Here is an 18503-nt window from a genome sequence, read left to right on the forward strand (position 1 = left end):
GTCTCCCCTTTCCCTTTTGTTTTTAAAAGTTCAGTAAGGGGTGCGGTTATTTGTGCGAAGCCTTTTATGAAAGATCTATAAAAATTTGCAAACCCCAGAAATGATTGCAATTGCCTCCTTGTTTGAGGCACTCCCCATTCTTTTACATCTGATACTTTAGCTGGATCCATAGCTAACCCTTCTGGAGATATCCGATACCCCAGAAAGTCAATTTGAGTTTTATTAAATTCACATTTGGACAGTTTTGCATACAGCTTTGCTTCTCTTAGTCTCTGCAAAACTTCCCGGACCAATTTCACGTGCTTTTCCTTATCTTCGCTCACAATCAAGATATCATCAAGGAATATGAATACCCCTCTGTACAACAATGGGTGTAGTATTTCATTTATAAGCTGCATAAAGCAACCGCCTCCGTTTTTTAATCCGAAAGGCAAAATTTTATATTCAAAATGGCCGAATGCGCAGGAAAATGCAGTTTTCCAAGTATCCTCCGGTTTGATTCTTAATTTATGATATGCTTCAATTAAATCCAGTTTAGTAAATATGCTCCCTTTCTTCAATACGGTAATTAAATCCTTTACTAAGGGCATAGGGTATTTATTGTCCTTAGTAATTGCATTTAAATTTCGATAATCAATGCACAATCTTAGGGAGTTGTCTTTCTTTCTCCTAAATAACACTGGGGCCCCGAGAGGAGAATTGGATGGCTTAATGAAGCCTCGCGCCAGGTTTTTATCAATATATTTCCTCAATTCCTCCTTCTCCTGCACAGACATGGGATACACTTTTGGTTTTGGTAAGTTTGCTCCTGGGGTTATTTCAATTTCTACTTCTATATTCCTTTTGGGAGGTAATTTACTTGCTTCTTTCTGATTGAAAACATCCACAAAGTCTCTGTATTCAGGTGGCAATAGCTGTGGGTCTATTTCACCTGCTTCATCTCCCTCGTCCTCCTCTTCTGCAATTTTGCTTATCTCCCGTTGCGTCTGCTGTTCTTTAAATGTTAGGCTCTTTCCTCTCCAATCTACTTCAGGATTAGCCTGTTCGAGCCATGGTATCCCTAATATTACGTGGTATGTGGCAATAGGGGCTATCACAAAGGATATTCTTCCTTCCCATTTGCCTATTTTACATGGGACCCCCCGTATTTCCTTTGTAGATACTTCCCCAGCAGCAACTGATCCATCTAGCTGCGAAAATGCAATTGGGGAGTCAAGCGCCATCTGCTGGCACTTCAGCGCTCCTGCTAGTTCCGGAGTTATAATGTTCCTAGAACAACCACAATCCACGAATGCCTTGCAGGTGGCCCGATTCTCTAGCCCCGAGATGCAGATTGGCACTACTATCATGCGTTTGTCCCGACTCACCAGTTTTTCCGAAGATTCTGGGGCTTCCACCTCCTCCTCCGCACGCCTCCCGGTTGCTGGCTTGGGTTTTGAGGGTTTTGGCGGCTCCCCCTTCCGTGCCCAACATTCTGCTGCTCGATGGCCCGTCTTCCCACACACAAAGCATCCCGGTTTAGGTTTGTTGTCGTCTCCTCTGGAGGGAATCCCCGGCCTCCCTCCGGACCTTTCCTGCTTCCTCGTTTCTCCTCGGCCTCTCGCCACCGGTCTTTGCTGGCCGCCGCTGCTCCTGAAGCGCTTCACTTGGGCCAGGGTGGACTCAACGCGCCCCGCTAGTTGAATCCATCCCTGGAGCGTTTCGGGGTCATCTCTGTGCGCTGCCCAGCTGAAAACCTCGGGGCGTAGTCCCTCTTTAAATATTTCCACTTTGGTCACTTCAGACCACTCTGGTACCCTTTCCGCGAGGTGGAGGAATTCCTCTGCGTACTCGGGCACCGTTTTGTCCCTCTGCTTTATTCCTTTAAGCTGGTCTCGAGCCCTCAATTGCTCTAGCCGGTCTCTGAACCGGTTTTCCAGTGCGGCGAGGAAGCGGGGCACTGACCTCAGGCATGGGTCGCGTCTGGCATGTAGTTGCACATACCAGCTTGCAGCTCCTCTCTTTAGCGTGTTGCCGATGGCTCGAACCCTGCTTGCTTCGGAGGGGAATGTGTGTGCATTGTCTTCCATGTATCCTCTGATGCTAATTAGAAAAAAGTTCAATTCAGCTGATTCCCCTCCGTATTCTAGTTTGAGATCTTCCCTCCTTGGCATCCATTCTGCGGCCCGTTGGTGCTGTCTGGGAGGCATGGGGAAGGGTTGCATCGGGTTTCCTTGGACGGCCCCTCTGAACACGCCGCGCCCCACTCCGGTGGTCATTCTGCGCGGCTCCCGAAATTCTGCCGCCGCTGTCGGCCCTTCCACCCATCCGCATACGGGCCTCGCTGTAGCCCCCGCATCTCGTCTTCCCTCATCGTACAGCACATTCTCCTCCTCTTCCTGGATCTCCTGCTCCTCTCCGCCTTCGTCTGCTAATCCACTGGACCCGATCCCTGGCCCCAGTGGTCTTTCCACCCCGACGCCCATCCGGGGGGTTGGGAGCTCTGTTGGAGATGGCGGCCTCAGAGTTCCCAGAGCTCGCTGGCGCTCCACTTCGCGTGCCATTCTGTCTCGGAACTCCAGCTCCTGCCAATATTCCTCATCTCCCTCGCCCCTCGCCGCCACGGGACTCTGCGTTGATGCTCGCTGGCCCCTCTGGCTCCAATCTCCTTTTTTACTTGGCTCTCTCTCGGCGCCATATCGGATGGGCTCCTTTTGGAGATTCTCTTCCAATAGTGGCACCAACCTCCCCACGGTTTCCGACAGCCTGGATAAATTTGTTTCCAGGATGGATAACCGCAGGGCCACGGTCTCCGGCATGCTTCCTCCAGATCCCCAACTGGTTCCCGCAGCCGCAGAGACGCCTCTTCCTCCCCTGGGAATCCTCTGGGTCACGCCGTCCGGCCTGGGGTACCCCGTAGAGGAAGCTATGGCTTGCAGCGTCTCTTCTCCCAACGGCCGGGCCCCTTGCAAAGGCCTCCCTGCTCCATTTGGGCTTTGATCTCCTTCTCCACTCATTATCACTTCACTGCGAATTCCGCAGGAGGGTGAGAACGGGATTCTCGACTTAAATGTCACGCTCACTTCAAAGGACCAGTCTGAACGCAGATCAAAGATAGCTGCTCTCAAATCCAATCTTTATTGAAGAATACATGACTTTGGAAAAGTCGAGAATGACCTAATGTTTACATACACTCAATTTTATCACTTCTGATGCAACGTAATAGCACACGCAAATATCATCATCAAACCCCACCCTCTGGATCACATTACTACCATTCCCACACACTACATCAATTATAATTGTTTATACTTTCAACCCTGAGTTCCCAGGCTCATTTTATCTTCTCCCGCCAGGTGCTTGCAGGGTTGTTTATGTTATGAAGCCAGATTCAGGGCTTGGAAATCCAGCCCTGGGATTTGGCTCCATGACACAACATTTGTGTAGTTAGGAAATAATCACAGGGCACTTATGATAATATATTTCAATATCCACGTTTATAGCAGTGCATTCAGAATAAATTTAAAAATGGGAACAATTTGGATTCCTGCAGTTATGTGTAATGCCAAGAATTATGGAAGTTGACCACCATGCACGTTGACATAACAGATATAAATGACCACTTGCACAGTTGAATTTTTTTCACAAAAAGAGAGTATCCACTAATTTGACATAATAATATTGGAGCCCCCGGTGGCACAATGGGTTAAAGCCTTGTGCTGGCAGGACTGCTAACTTGAAGGTTGGGTTGCTGACCTGAAGGTTGCCAGTGAATCCAACCCAAGGAGAGCGCAGATGAACTCCCTCTGTCAGCTCCAGCTACTTATGTGGGGACAAAGGAGAAGCCTCCCACAAGGATGGTAAAACATCAAAACATCCGGGTGTCCCTTGAGCAACATATTTGCAGAGAGCCAATTCTTTCACACCAGAAGTGACTTGCAGTTTCTCAAGTCGTTTCTGATACAAAAATTGACATAATAACAATTGGGCACCATTGTGAACAAAGAATTTTCAGAAAAAAACATGTTAACATATTAACCAATAGTAATATTCTACTCACAAAATGTCAGGATCCAGGAAATGTGGAATGGACATGATGACTCTTTCAGTGAGCTTTCTCCTCCATGCATAAGCAAACCTCATTTTGGAAAGCTAGAATAACCACTCTAAACCAATTTTCCAGAATCAGTAAGGACCAAAGAGGGAGGGAAAGGGAAAGAATAAAGTTCTGCAGCATATCAGCATGGCATCAGTTTTACCCATTAATATGCCCTACCACCAAAAAGGTTATGGGCTACAGGACTTGATCCAGGACATTACTCTATATATTCATGTCTAAGTCTAGAAAATTTAGTCAAAAAATCAACCCAATAAACCTGGGTCAATTTATCCATGGGTCAGTGTAGGTGCTATACTAGTACTCATATCAAACAAGGGTCCATCTCTTTTCCTGAGTACAAAGGTGAAATGCAAGAGCTTAGCTCTTTTTGAAAGAACCTAAATGAAGCACCAACTCTCTCTACCCTCTCCACCATCGCATCATTTCTGGCCTTTTTGAATGCCTGGGTGGGGAAATGGTGGTGGTAGTCAAGGGCAGCTGTACCCCATGAATTTGTATGCCTCTCAGCAGAATTATCTTTGACTTATCTACAAGTCATATCAAAATTCATATATTTAGTCCCAAAACCTCCTCTCGATTTATTCCTAAGGTCAACTTATACATGAGCATATGTGGTGGGGAAACTGTGAAGACATAGTTGATCAATTTATCCTTTATTTGTTACACACATACACACATCAAATATTAGAGGTTTTAATAATTTCAGTAACAACAACAACAACAACAACAACAACAACAACATTATTTATATCCCGCCACCATGTCCCAGAGGGAGTCGGGGTGGTTATAGAACACTCAAGGTGCGACATACAACATGCAACAAGTGCAAAACAAAATATAGACAATAAAGTCAAACACAATGTAATGTGTAATAATATAATAGCAATGTGGCTATTAATAAATCACCCAATCAACCAAAGCTGCAAATACTTTGGGAAGATATTAATACTAACTCTTTAAAGTGTTTATCCTACTTGGATCCAAACATGTGGCCCCCTGCTCACATTTAAGCACACGTATTTTCTTTGCTCCAGTTTTATCGGTCTTCCTTCATTCATTTGTCTAGGAGGAAAAAATGTATCATATCTTGTTTTAAAAGCTGAGAGAGTATGACTTGCCAAGGTCACTCAGTGGGTTTCCATGGCTGAACAGAGATTCAGGACCTCATCACATTAAGGTTGGGATTTGCCATGCTTCATGGCGAATCCGGTGGGTCCAGCATGGGACATGGGGAACATATCACCCCGTGCCCCATATTATCTGCCTCCCCCCCCCACCTCAACCCATAGGGACAAGCATCACCACCTGGCTTCCCACCATTGTTTCCTATGCAACACAGGAAGCCTCTTGTGTTGCCACCAGTGCCTCCTGCCTCATTTCCGCTTCACTTGAGACATGGAGCTCCACCAGAAGTAGATTGGCATTGTGTGATGGGAGCTGCCAGGCTTCGTGCCTCATGTGAAATGGAAGTGTCGTACTATGGGCAGTTTTGCCCATCTGATGAGGTCATCAGACTCCTGTCTCCAGTGGTCCAGTGCTCAAATTACTGTGATAAAATTACTGCATCAAATATGTTGCTTGTAGAATTTATGAAAGACATATCTAGACATGGATCTAAATATAGGTTTTCAATCTAGCTTTCAATTTTGGTAGGTTTAAAATACAATATTAAAAATAAATAAAAAGGTATATCAAGAAACTCACATTATTTCTGCTGGGACATAATTTCTGATGTTTCACATTGTCTGCTCAATGAAAGGGCAGCAGAGGTATGATAAATAAAAACACTATTTCTTGCAGACTGCAAGAAAGTATGACATTTTGCTGTAGTGACACACAAAATGGAAAAAAAATCCTTTCCTTCTAAAAGTCATTGATGTTTTGATACCAATATATTGATTGTATTTTAGCACATGAGCTACAAATGTGCCCAGATTGCAACTGTTGATTAAAACTCAAAGAACTAAATTTTAAAACTTGTCATATAGACAGGATCAGTAGGCTTATTTAGTGCGATAACAAAGTTGCATGTTATTATCTTCATCTGCATTATTATTTATGTCATCTTGCTGCAGAGAAGGCAGTCTTTGAGAAGAAATTTCCTTCATTTTGTGTTTAAAAAGCAAGTACGCACAAAATACCTTTGCTTCCTTTTCTCTCTCACCAGAATTAAAATATGGAAAACTCCCAGCTTTCTAAAATGGAGAGGTGGAAGTGAATTGTCAAGTTTTCGTCAAACCATGTTAAAAATGCCAATTGATCTGGTCCCTCCCCCATGTGTCTTGGCTGTCAACAGACTACTCTGAGAGCATGATAATAAAGGTTATCAGCACACTGTATATTTGTGTTATATAATTAAAAATGTCCAATCTCATCAATATGACATTTCAAAAGATAGAACAGGACCCTGCTTCAGTATATTCTGCTTCAAGCCTATCCAACACCAAGTTAGCAATGCTAATACATAAAAATGAGAGGAAGAAACATAGAGATATGCTGGCGGGGGATAATAGAAACACATTGTAATCAAACATCAGCATTCAGATAGAAACATGATCAAATTATACCTACTTGCTCCTTTTCTGCTACTACATCTACTAATGATCCTTCTCTTCTCCCCATCACATGAATTATGGGAGAGAGTCTATAAAAAGAACATTACTAAAAACACAGAAGCTCCTCCCAAGATTAGGGACATGTTGTCATTACCATTGTTGTTATGGACTTTCACATTAACTGTTCATAGAAGGCATACCTTACTTTCCTCTAATGTTAAGGCATGCCATGCCTTCACTTCCCAAGTGTTCCTCAAAAGTTCTTCAGAGGACCTAAAGCTCCCTCTGAATCTCTGAAACAGGTGAAGGTTCCTGGGATCTCGATCAGATCAGCCCCTGCTGAAATAGTGAAAGGCCATTGACTGAATAGGCTACCTATATAAGAAAATTAGTTTTTCCAGCCGCGCTGCTGAATGCAAGTTTAGGTTTTGTGTTTAATGTTATTATGACCCTTGGATTGTTTATTAACTTGGCTACTGCAAGTCCCTAGAACTCTAACTCTGATTTACAGTTTCTTCAGCTTGGACTGAGTTGACACTGACTTTAGCACTCTGAATTTTTGCATTGGGAACAGGATGAAGACCAAGGTTACCAAGGGAGTTTTCATAGCCAAGCAGAGATTCAAATCCTGATCTCCAAGAGTCCTGGTTTGGTTTCCAAACTACTATGCCACATTAGTTCTCAGGAGCTCTATCCATTTTCTCATTCTTAGTTTATAGGATCATATTGGATGAATCATTCAGAGGGTTGTTTGTCCAATTTCATACCCCATTGCATGTTTGGCAGAGTCCACCTTCCAAAAAGTTGGAGAAACATACATTTGCCCTCCATCCCCCGAAATAACGAGCCAACACAATAAATTTGGATTTAAAACTGGGCAACTTTATTAAATATTACCTAATTGACTTTTAATTTGTAACTTGGATCAAATTCTCAATTGTCATCTATGAATTTGGTGAGGCATAAAGCCTATATTGGTGGTCTTTCCTGAACATCTCTTTAACTAAATTTAGGGTGAAACACCAGGTATCCTGGATGACCTAAAGGGGAATGTAGTGGAGAATTTTGCCTCAGGAATGCTTGAGGTCATAGTCTCCCATTCCTAGGCCATAATCGTTTACCCTTGCCAGAGCTGTATGAACCCTAGGTGAGGGTTCACATCTCTGGCCTACACCAAAACTGAGGTGCCTTGTGGTGCGCACCAAAAATATGTGACTCCCCTATGTATTCTGGTGACAGCCCTATTTAAATGACCATATCTCCCAATTTGCCACTATACACAATATAGGATAGGCGAAAAACCCTCCTAAAACATAGGAGGAAAAAAATTCCTACCCAGCCCCACTAAGCGACTACACATAGGCTATACTGTCAGTAGTGGATGGGTGGGTCGATGACCGAAAGGTGAGTGATCTTGGGGGCGGGTAGCTTCCTAGAAGCCCCACCTCAACCAGCTCTCCCTTTCAATGGGAGGGGGCAAAGCCACTTCTCTCCTCCAGCTGCGTGGGGGGGGGGGGGGTTATAGGCTTTCTAGGTGGCTTTGTATGCAATGCAATAAAAATACAAAGATATATTGCCCACATCCTGATCTCACACCTATTCCCTATTGACACACATAACCTTCACTGTGATCAGTAAATTTCTCTATTTGTGTGCCCATTCTGCCTTCTTTTCTTTTCTTTCCTTTCATTTTATTCTATTTTGTTGCAATGGTTAAGTTTGCCCTGAGATATTTTGGCCAAAATTTATGTACTGTATACCTTTGAAATGTTTTTGAAGCTGTTTGACTATTAAGATCTAATAGAAAGAACCCTCTACATGTCCCTTAGAAACATGTCCATGGCTACCAGCATATTACAATGAAACACAATGGCTGAACCCAGGTCTTGGACATGTGTAAAGAAGGAAAAGCTGCTCATAGCCAATGGGTGACATTTTTCATATTTATGTTTTTTCATATTTCTGTTTAACTACAAGGCCAAGAAGGCATATTATTATTTTATCTACCATGAATGCTGTGGAGTATTTTTTACTGAAAAATGTGAAATGCATATAAGAAAATGTGTTTGGGAATTTCATATGTCCCAGAATATGACAGTCAAGATTTCATGTTAACTCAAACTTTTGAGTGACTCTCATTTACTTTCAAGGATCAATCCAAAGCACAAGTTGTAGTTTTAAAAGATCCTTATCAGTATGGTATATCACGTATAAATGCTTACTTTGTGATATATGAACCTGCCCATCAGTTGAGATCTTCATCTGTGACTTAAGATGCTGTACAGGTGGCTAGTGAAGATAAGGTTTTCTCTGCAATGCTACCTTAATTATGATCTTCCATGCAAACCATGTTTGCTTGGTACCATTTTTATTTTCTTTCATCTCCCATGTTCAGTCTGCTCTGTTCACTCAAGCCTTTATTAGCAATTAATATTCATCTCCCCTTAGCCATTTCCTATTTGTTTCTAGGTTGCATTACTTTTTTTACTTGGTTGTTGCTCAATTTCTATTACTGTTAACATTTTATAACACTTTAAACTGCATCTTAAGCTACCTTGAGGTTATAACTGATGGAAAGACAGGATATAAATAATTTAGTCTGATACATACATATTTGTTTCAGCAATTATGCATATAGTTACAGATAAGGAATATTTTATTTCCGTGTTGCACATTTGTTACCTTTTAAAAGACATCTTCCTTTCCACCTGCTGAATATGTCTGTCTATCTACTGAGAAGCTTTATGCCACTGCTTGTAGAAAAAAATCAAAATAATAGAGTGGATAGCACTACAAGTGCTTTCACCTGATTGCTGTGTCCTCTGCTTTTCTTTTTCTATAGATGTGTGTGTACAGAAGGCTGGACTGGACAATGGTGCAGTGAAGATATAAATGAATGTGATTCTGAGCCCTGCTTGAATGGAGCCACCTGCTATGAGTCCATTGTCCATGGTCAATTTCTCTGTGTTTGTCCTCCATTTTATATTGGAAAAATTTGCCAGTATCGTTACAATCCATGTAGTGACCCCTACAATCCATGTATAAACAATTCTACTTGTTTGGCTCAAGTTGATGGGAAGCCATTGTGTATATGTCCAAAAGGTAAGTGCTGCTACTTATCAAAACTGTTACATGCGACACATACGATGGAATATCTGTTTTGTTACCAGGAATTATTGGAGTTAAACCAAACAGACAAAGTTTAAGCTGTTCTTGTCCCTAGTCCAAATAGTACTCATATTTCTAGAGTACTCATATCTCTGAAGTAGTTATATTTACCAATGACACTCAAGATACTACAGTAGCTTTCTGAAAAATGCTTCTTTGTGATTACTATTGCAATCTTGTGTTATATAAGCTAAATATAGGAATAAAGAGGAGGGCAATTGAATTCAGAAACACTGACTGTTCCCTGCAAAAAATAGGATATGGTAAAATGACCCATATTGCATGGGCTCTTAGGCAGATCATTTCCAAAGCACTCCTTGTTGCCTTAGATTCTTTGGTGTCTTCCTCAGCACTAAAGAATAAAAAGAAACTTTTGATGAACTACAGATAAGCAAGGGCCCAAAGCCCAGCAAGGCACAATGCTTTCTTGATCATATGCATACAGTGATACAAGATGAAGGACTTATGTGCCTTCAAGTCATTTCCAGCTTATGGTGACCCTAAGTTGAACTTATCACATGGTTTTCTTATCAGAAAAGGGGATTTGCTTTTGTCCTCTGAGACTGAGAAAGTGTGACTTGCCCAAGGTTATGCAGTGGGTTTTCATAGCCAAGCAGTGATCTGATCTAGGCTCTTCTAGTCTCAGAATCCAACATTCAAACCACTGCATTATGTTGGCTTGGTAAACAATTTGTTGTTGTTATGTGACTTGAAGTCATTTCTGTTTTATGGTCCCCCTACGGTCAAGCCCGTACTTAAGGAAGGGAGTTGTTTTAGGGGTTCAACTCACCCCCTCAAAATTCTGGTTTTAAAAAACTGGTTTACTCGTGAATTTTAACTGATTAACTAAATCTCCATGCTAAGTCTATGAGAAGCAAAAATTAGAGTTCCTCCAGAACTGCAAGCATTATTTCAGTGGTGGTGAACCTATGGCACATGTGTCATAAGAGACATGCAGCATCCTCTCTCCTGGCACGCGTGCCATCATCTGCTCCCCATTAACCATCCCACTCCCATTCACCTGCTGATTCACCCATTTGCCTGCCCCCTTGCTTGTCCGCTTGCTGCTCACCTGCTTGCTTGCCCACCTGCCTGATCATTTGCCCCCCACTCACTCACCTGTACCCCCCATCCACTCATTGGCCGGTGTAAAAAGACATTCAAGGCAGAAATTATTTTACTGTATCATTTTGAAGCAAAGGCTCTATTTGTATGCATTTCTATATGTTTGCATGCCTGTATTATCTGAACCATCTTCTAGTATTCCTTGAAATTGTATTGCTGACCAGAGATGTAAATGTTTTCAAAAATGTCTTTGACATTGCAGATCTAATAATAATTCTTATTTCATGTATTAATTAATTAATTAATGTATTTGCTAAATACACAAATCAATATTGAATCTTAATAAGCTAGGCATTATTAAATGCCATCTTTGCACAAAATATTGTAAAACAAACAATTCAGCAGACGATTTACAGGAGTAAATTTCTTGGCAGATGGTACTAGCAATATAAGAATATACACAATGTTTTCCCATTGTCAAAAAGTCATCCACCATAAGGGTTCCTTTTTTTGCCCTTACAAAAGAATATAAAAACCCTTACTTTTTCCTTGTTTGTGTGTTTATTGTAGAAAAATGCTTTACTTTCAGAAAATATGTCTTTGGTGCAAACTCCCCTTTATCCATTACTTTTGAAAAAAGATGTCCAAATTCAAGAACATCCAAAAATGTATGAAGAATTTCATAAGTTACCTTTGACTATTTGTAATGGTTGCATGTAATATGTACATTCCTATTCCTATACAATAGCAGACAATAACCAAGGCATCTTCAATAATAACATGCTGGTCCCCTAAAGACTTTCTAATGTCCTTTGAGCAAAATTGCAAACATTTGACCTGCTTACCCCCATATTCTTCAGTTTTATGCTGACAAAGAAAGAAAGATCTCTGCATGGTCTACATCTGTTTATATCCCCATCAGAGCAATTGTATGCCCTCTTTGAGCTCTGCTAGCAAACCTTAACTTGTGCTGCTGTTCATTCTAACACAAACCACTGGGCTGAAAAATACATTAATCAGCATATTCTACTCAATGAAGATATTCCTGAAAGAATGTCATAGAGACCCATTTCAGATTGCCTCTAGGACTCTGGATCTGAAGACAGCCAAAGCAATCATAAGTGCGTAAGATGAATCACAAGATGAAATGACCTAAGCTTCTAGTGAACCTTGGAGATTTCTATGTGCATACTGAATCCATCATCATGTTGGATCACCTCACCTAGCCTTCAAGAATTGGCAGGAAAGGCCACTGTATATATATTTATTTTTTTAAAAAACATTAATAGCACATTTCCATCAAAGTAAAGAATTATGATTAGTTTGCAATGCTCATATGGGAACATCCATGCCAAACTTCGTGCATAAAGTTCTAGGTCCTTTAAAAGATAACTGGAAGCTTCCTGTGTTGTGATTTTTGGCCTGGCCAAGAATAGTATTTGTCTACCATCATTGCCTGCTAGCAGTCAAGTGCTATTTATTATTTGCTATTGATTAGGTAAATGTTTGCATTTGGAAGTTCAGAAGGTTGGTGTCAATTCAGCTGGCAGTTCCTGTTTACTCTCAGAAAAGGCTGCAAGGTCAAACTTTTGAAAACACAGTACAGAAAATATCCCCAGGTCTCTTCCAAACAATGCCCTGCTTTGCCTGGAAATGTGAAAATATGAAAAAAAAATCACCTTTGTGTGTTTGTGTGTGTATTTATGTTTAAAAATGTTGTTCTCCAGGGCTGAATCAGATCATTTCCATGCGCTATTGATTTATAATTTGTATCCTGAGCCAGACTAATTTGCATGACCACCAGCAGCAAGTAGTTGCATTTAAATGTGCCTATTACACTAGTACACATGCTACTAAAGATCATTGCCATAACAATACATTAGCTCTAAATGTATATTTGTGGGAGCCTGATTAATATGCCAATTTACAAAACTGTTTGATGGAAAATAAAGAGCATTCTGTTTTAGAACTTAAACAAATAAACTATATTCTCAGTCCAAGACATGAATTCGGATTTACATTATGATATCTTCTGAAGACCATTTTGTGCTAGTGTTTTACACAGGGCAGACTGATTGCAGCTGACAATATGAAGATGGCATACATTTTTTCTAATTGAACAACTTTATGCAACACTGATTTTTTTAAAAAAAAGAAAAAAGAAGAAGAAGCCAGCCATTTTTGAGGAGTGGAGGGTAGATTATATAATGTTAATTTGAAATATAGCCCAAACTTATTACTTTTAAATGTATATTTCCACACTACCCTGATTCCCCAAAAATAAGACATACTCATAAAATAAGCCAAAGCAGGATTTCTATACATTTGCGCAATATAAGCCATACCCCAAAAATAAGACATAGTGATAGATGTGGCCATGCAGCATACAAGGTCGCTCCCCCCAATACCAACCAGCAACAGTCCGTGGATCTCTCTCACTCTGCACAAACACCAGCAAAGCTGCTGCTCCCCAGCACTGACCACAACAGACTGTGGGTCTCCCACACAAACACCAGGGGGTAGGGGAAAAGCTTCAGCAAGCAGTCTGCTGCCAAACCAGAGAGATCATCCCATAAATGCAGATTGTTGTACCATGCTTAACAAAAATAAAATATACCCTGAAAATAAGCCATAGTGTATCTTCTTTAGGAAAAATAATTATAAAAGATTGTCTTATTTTCTGGGAAACATGGTATTACACTCTTGGAATCAAGATGTCTGCTTTGATGTTGCATCAAAACTGTGCAGGTGACAAACCACCTAGAAATAAATTTTCCTACCTCCAATATCATGGATAATTTGCATTGTTTATCAAATGACAAGGACTGGGTAGAGTGTTAGATAAACTGGTGCTCTCATGGACTCTTTCTTACCTTAGTGAGAAGTTTAAATCTCCAGCAGAATTAGTCCTTGCCTATATATTCTGTGAGCTTTGGGCAGGATCTCTGCAGTAGGGATCTTTCAGTATGGACTCCCTAAATATACAGCTTTGCTGTGTTGTCAAAGGCTTTCATGGCCGGGATCACAGGGCTGTTGTATGTCTTTCGGGCTGTGTGGCCATGTTCCAGAAGTATTCTCTCCTGACGTTTCGCCCACATCTATGGCAGGCATCCCCAGAGGTTGTGAGGTATGGAAAACTGGGCAAGGAAGGAAAAAATATATGTCTGTGGAGAGTCCAGGGTGTGACAAGAGTCCTTTGTCAGTTGGAAGCCAGCGTTAATATTTCAGTTAATCACCCTAATTAGCATTGGAAAGGTTTGTCTCTTGCCTGGGGGGCATCCTTTGTTAAGAGTCATTAGCCATCCTTGGGGCTCCTCTGCCCTCAGAGTGTTGCTTCCCATCTACTGTTTTGATTTTTGAGTTTTTTAATACTGGTAGCCAGATTTTGTTCATTTTCATGGTTTCCTCCTTTCTGTTGAAGTTGTCCACATGCTTGTGGATTTCAATGGCTTCTCTGTGTAGTCTGACATGATAGTTGTTGGAGTGGTCAAGCATTTCTGTGTTCTCAAATAATATACTGTGTCCAGGTTGGTTCATCAAGTGCTCTGCTATGGCTGATTTCTCTGGTTGAGTTAGTCTGCAGTGCCTTTCATGTTCTTTTACTCTTGTTTGGGCGCTGTGTTTGGTGGTCCCTATGTATACTTGTCCACAGCTGCATGGTATCTGGTAGACTCCTGCAGAGGAGAGAGGATCCCTCTTGTCTTTCGCTGACTGTAGCATTTGTTGGATTTTCTTTGTGGGTCTGTAGATAGTTTGTAGGTTGTGCTTCTTCATCAGTTTGCCTATGTGGTCAGTGGTTCCCTTGATGTATGGTAAGAACACCTTTCCTCTGGGTGGATCTTTGTCTTGATTCTCATGACTTGTTCTTGGCCTTGCAGCTCTTCTGATGTCTGTGGTGGAGTATCCATTGGCCTGTAGAGCCTAGTTTAGGTAGTTTAGTTCACCTTGGAGGAGGTGAGGTTCGCAGATTCTTTGTGCACGGTCTGTCAGGGCCTTTCAGAGCCCTTCCACATTGCCCTTTATCCCAGGATCTGATCCCAGATTATCTACTTTAAACTGGAATATATGAGTCCCCACTGCCAGATAACCTGGGATAAACAAATAATCTGGGATCAGATCCTGGAATAAAGGGGCAGTGTGGAAGGGCCATCCAACAAAGTTATTATGTAACTAGTCCAAAGGAAGGTTGTTCCTAGCAACATTTTTTGCTGCCATATATCAATAGCAATTTAGACAAAATTCCAAAAATATTGAATGGATTTGCTTTGAGGATAGTGGGCTTTTCTTCTTCTTCAGGGGTTTTTAACAGAAGTTGGTGTGTATTCTTGCATAGAAGAGGGTTGGACTAGATGGTCTTTGTGAGCCCTTCCAGCTCTATAATTCTATGAGGCCACATCCATAGTTGAAGTTGTGCACGCATAGTTTGACTACCTTAGTTTTTAAAAAAACTGTTTTAAACTTGTTTGCTTAAAAAACATTTTAAGCAGCCTCATAATAAAGCAGTAAGGCCATTCTGTTTACCAAAGAGAAAGATGGACCAGTGAGGTTTTGCTTTTCATCTTTTTCACTTAAAAAAGAAAACTAGAAAAAAAATAGAATAGAAGCACACACCAGCACATTGGCATTTGAGATGCCTACATCAAGTGTTCATTCTGTGGGACACTGAGAATATGACCAAATAGTCAGTGCAACAAGTGCTTTTGTGTAAGGGGGAATGTGAATCATGGATTGCTGATAAAATAGAAAGAAATAAACCTAACCTATTTTCTAAAGTTATAGAGAATGAAATCTATTAGATAATGTATATTGCTTTGTGCTCTTTCCCGACTTTCATCTCTCCCCACTTCTCTCTTTCTTTTTGTTTGACCCCGAGATTGCACACCTCCACAATAAGAATGGCATTGCTTATTTTTATATTGTTCAGAAATAGATATTAGTCTTTCATAAGGCCCACTTTAGATGAAAACAACCTGGAGGAATGTCATTTCATGCTAAAGTACTGTCTTAGTACTGGAGATTATCTCCCCGTGTTTGCTACTTTCTAGCAATAAAGCACACTGCCCTGAACTTTGAATGCTCATTTGTCAGTAGATTTTACTTTATTCTGCCTAGATCGACAATTTCACCTTTAGAAAAAAAAACATGGAGCCTTCTAAGACAAGTTATTAGATCTTCGACAATTGTATGTGCTTCTGCAACAGAGGCACACAGCTCTGAAATTTACAGAAGTTAGATGCAATGCTGTGAAACATCTATCACAGGTTTTCACTAACATTTGGAGCTTTATTTTTATATGAATGCAGTGTCCAGTGCAAGAGACAAAATTAACAGGAGCTTTTGGAAACAACCTGAGATGAGGAATCACTGAAAATTTTCATCATTAATCAGAGAGAATAGAGGCATTCCCCTTGCTAGCTGGATGAGACAGGTTATTAGACACAGGCAGGCAAAATCTTTGATGGGTAGGTCAGACTTGCGAGCCAAAGGTCCATCCTTGGACTCTATACAAAAGAATACATGGACACAAATCTGACATCAAAAGCTAGGGATGTGCAAAATATTCAGATTAATCCCATATAATGAATGAAATCAGACTCAATCAGTTTGCATTATATTGACACAATTCGCTTCCAGATGAGAACACATCATCGGCGATCACTCACGTCTGAGTATGATTTTCGTCCAAGTTTAGTGTCTTGGCAGTGTGTCCATAGGTGACTGTGGAGACCTAGTCTTGACCCACATGTTCTTCCACAGGGAGGACATTGATTTCCAGATGCAAGGGAGGTCCCACTCAGGGTTGGCTTGATCTGCCTTCATCCTGACATGTTACTTTATTTTGCCCTCCATTTGTGCCTCTTCAAATTCCACAGCACTGTTGATCACAGCTGACCTCCAGTTATAATGCTCGAGGGTCAGAGTTGTCGGTGTCTAGGCCACAGTTTTTAAGGCTGGCTTTAGGCCCATCTTTAAATCTTTTTTTCCTGTGCACCAACATTCCATTTTCCATTCTTGAGTTGAGAGTATCGTAACTACTTTGTGAGTTGGTGATCGGGCATTTGGACAACATGGCCAGTCCAGCGAAGTTGATGGTGAAGGATCATTGCTTCAATGCTGGTGGTCTTTGCTTCTTCCAGCATGCTGACATTTGTCTTCCTGTCTTCCCAAGAGATTTGCAAGATTTTTCAAAGGCAATGCTGATGGAATCATTCCAAAAGCTGTGTGTGACATCTGTAGACAGTCCATGTTTTGCAGGTGTATAATAGGGTTGAGAAGGCAGTAGCTTTATAAACAAGCATCTTGGTATCCCTACAAATGTCCCGATCCTCAAACACACACTGCTTCATTCAGAAAAATTATGCACTTGCAGAGCTCAACAGTGTTGTATTTCAGTACCAATGTTGACTTTTGTGAAGACGTGGCTGCCAAGGTAGCGGAAATGGTCAACATTTTTTAACATTACACCTTTAAGCTGTATTTCTCGAATTGCAGAGGAATTGGCGGTGCCTGCTGAAAGAGCACTTCGGTTTTCTCAATGTTCAGTAAGATGCCAAGCTTTTTTATGCTTTTGCAAAGGTGTTTAGAGTAACTTGTAGATATTCTTCTGAATGTGCACAGACTACATTATCATCAACATATTAAAGTACTATAACAGATGTTGTGACCTTGGTTTTGGCTTTGGGTCTGCTGAGGTTAAATATCTTGCAGTCGTTCCAATAAATTATTTTCACGCTGGTGGGTAGCTTCCAATCAACAAGGTGCAGTATCATAGCAATGAAGATGGAGAATAAGGTTGGGGCAATAATGCATCCATGTTTGACACCTGATTCCACCTTAAATGGGTCACTTTGGGAGCCATTGCCCTCCAAGACTGTTGTCATCATGTCATCATGGGGGACCTGCAGGATGTTCACAAATTTGTCAGGGCATCTGATTTTTTGGAGGATGATCCAGAGAACACAATACTCCACTAATTAGTGCGAGAAACACTTACCTGCTAACTATTGTTTGCTAGAATACATTATTAAGGTAATGGTTACTGTTTGTATTTATTTGCATTTGACTGCCTTCTGATCTTGTTGATCACAACTTTTCACCAAGGCTACATCTACACTGTCATTTAATCCAATGTAGGAAATATGTTAGCTTGGTGTATCGAAATGATGCACACAGGCTAACACGATTGAAGCCAGGGTATGCCAGTTAATCTGTTAAAAAAAAACACTCAAAAAAGTTCAAATCTTCTTGGAATCTTCCCCATCAGTCACCAAGATCACATTTCCATATCCATCCCAAAGTCCCCAGACTCAGGCAGTCCATGGAGATGGGAATGCCTCTTGTCTCCTTCATTGCCCCCATTCCTGCAAAAAAAAAAAAAAAACTACATTGCTCCAGGGTCTGTACTCTTTAGTTCAGCATAATTCTGGAAGCAACAGGAAAGAAGGCTTTCCTGTAGTTTTCCCCCCCTGGGAATGGGGGTACAGGGAGGGTGGGAAATGCAGCCAATGCCCAGCCCTGCCGAACCAACTTTGACAAAGCTGGGCTGTATGGCTGCCATCCCATCACAAAGAAGTCACATTTTTGTGCTGGTTCCAGTAACATTTTTTGCCTGTATG

The 18503-nt window shown here is 41.2% G+C and overlaps 1 protein-coding gene across 1 annotated transcript in view; it reads left to right on the forward strand.

The window, feature by feature from the left end:
• Positions 1-18503, forward strand: part of eys (eyes shut homolog) — an 804562-nt gene that overhangs the window by 126969 nt on the left and 659090 nt on the right. Inside the window, exon 6 of the mRNA XM_062969072.1 lies at positions 9497-9756. Within this exon, the coding sequence (XP_062825142.1) occupies positions 9497-9756 (260 nt within the window). The remainder of the gene's footprint in view (positions 1-9496; positions 9757-18503) is intronic.

The sequence above is a fragment of the Anolis carolinensis genome, chromosome 1 (assembly GCF_035594765.1).
Source record: "Anolis carolinensis isolate JA03-04 chromosome 1, rAnoCar3.1.pri, whole genome shotgun sequence".
Taxonomy (NCBI): Eukaryota; Metazoa; Chordata; class Lepidosauria; order Squamata; family Dactyloidae; genus Anolis; species Anolis carolinensis.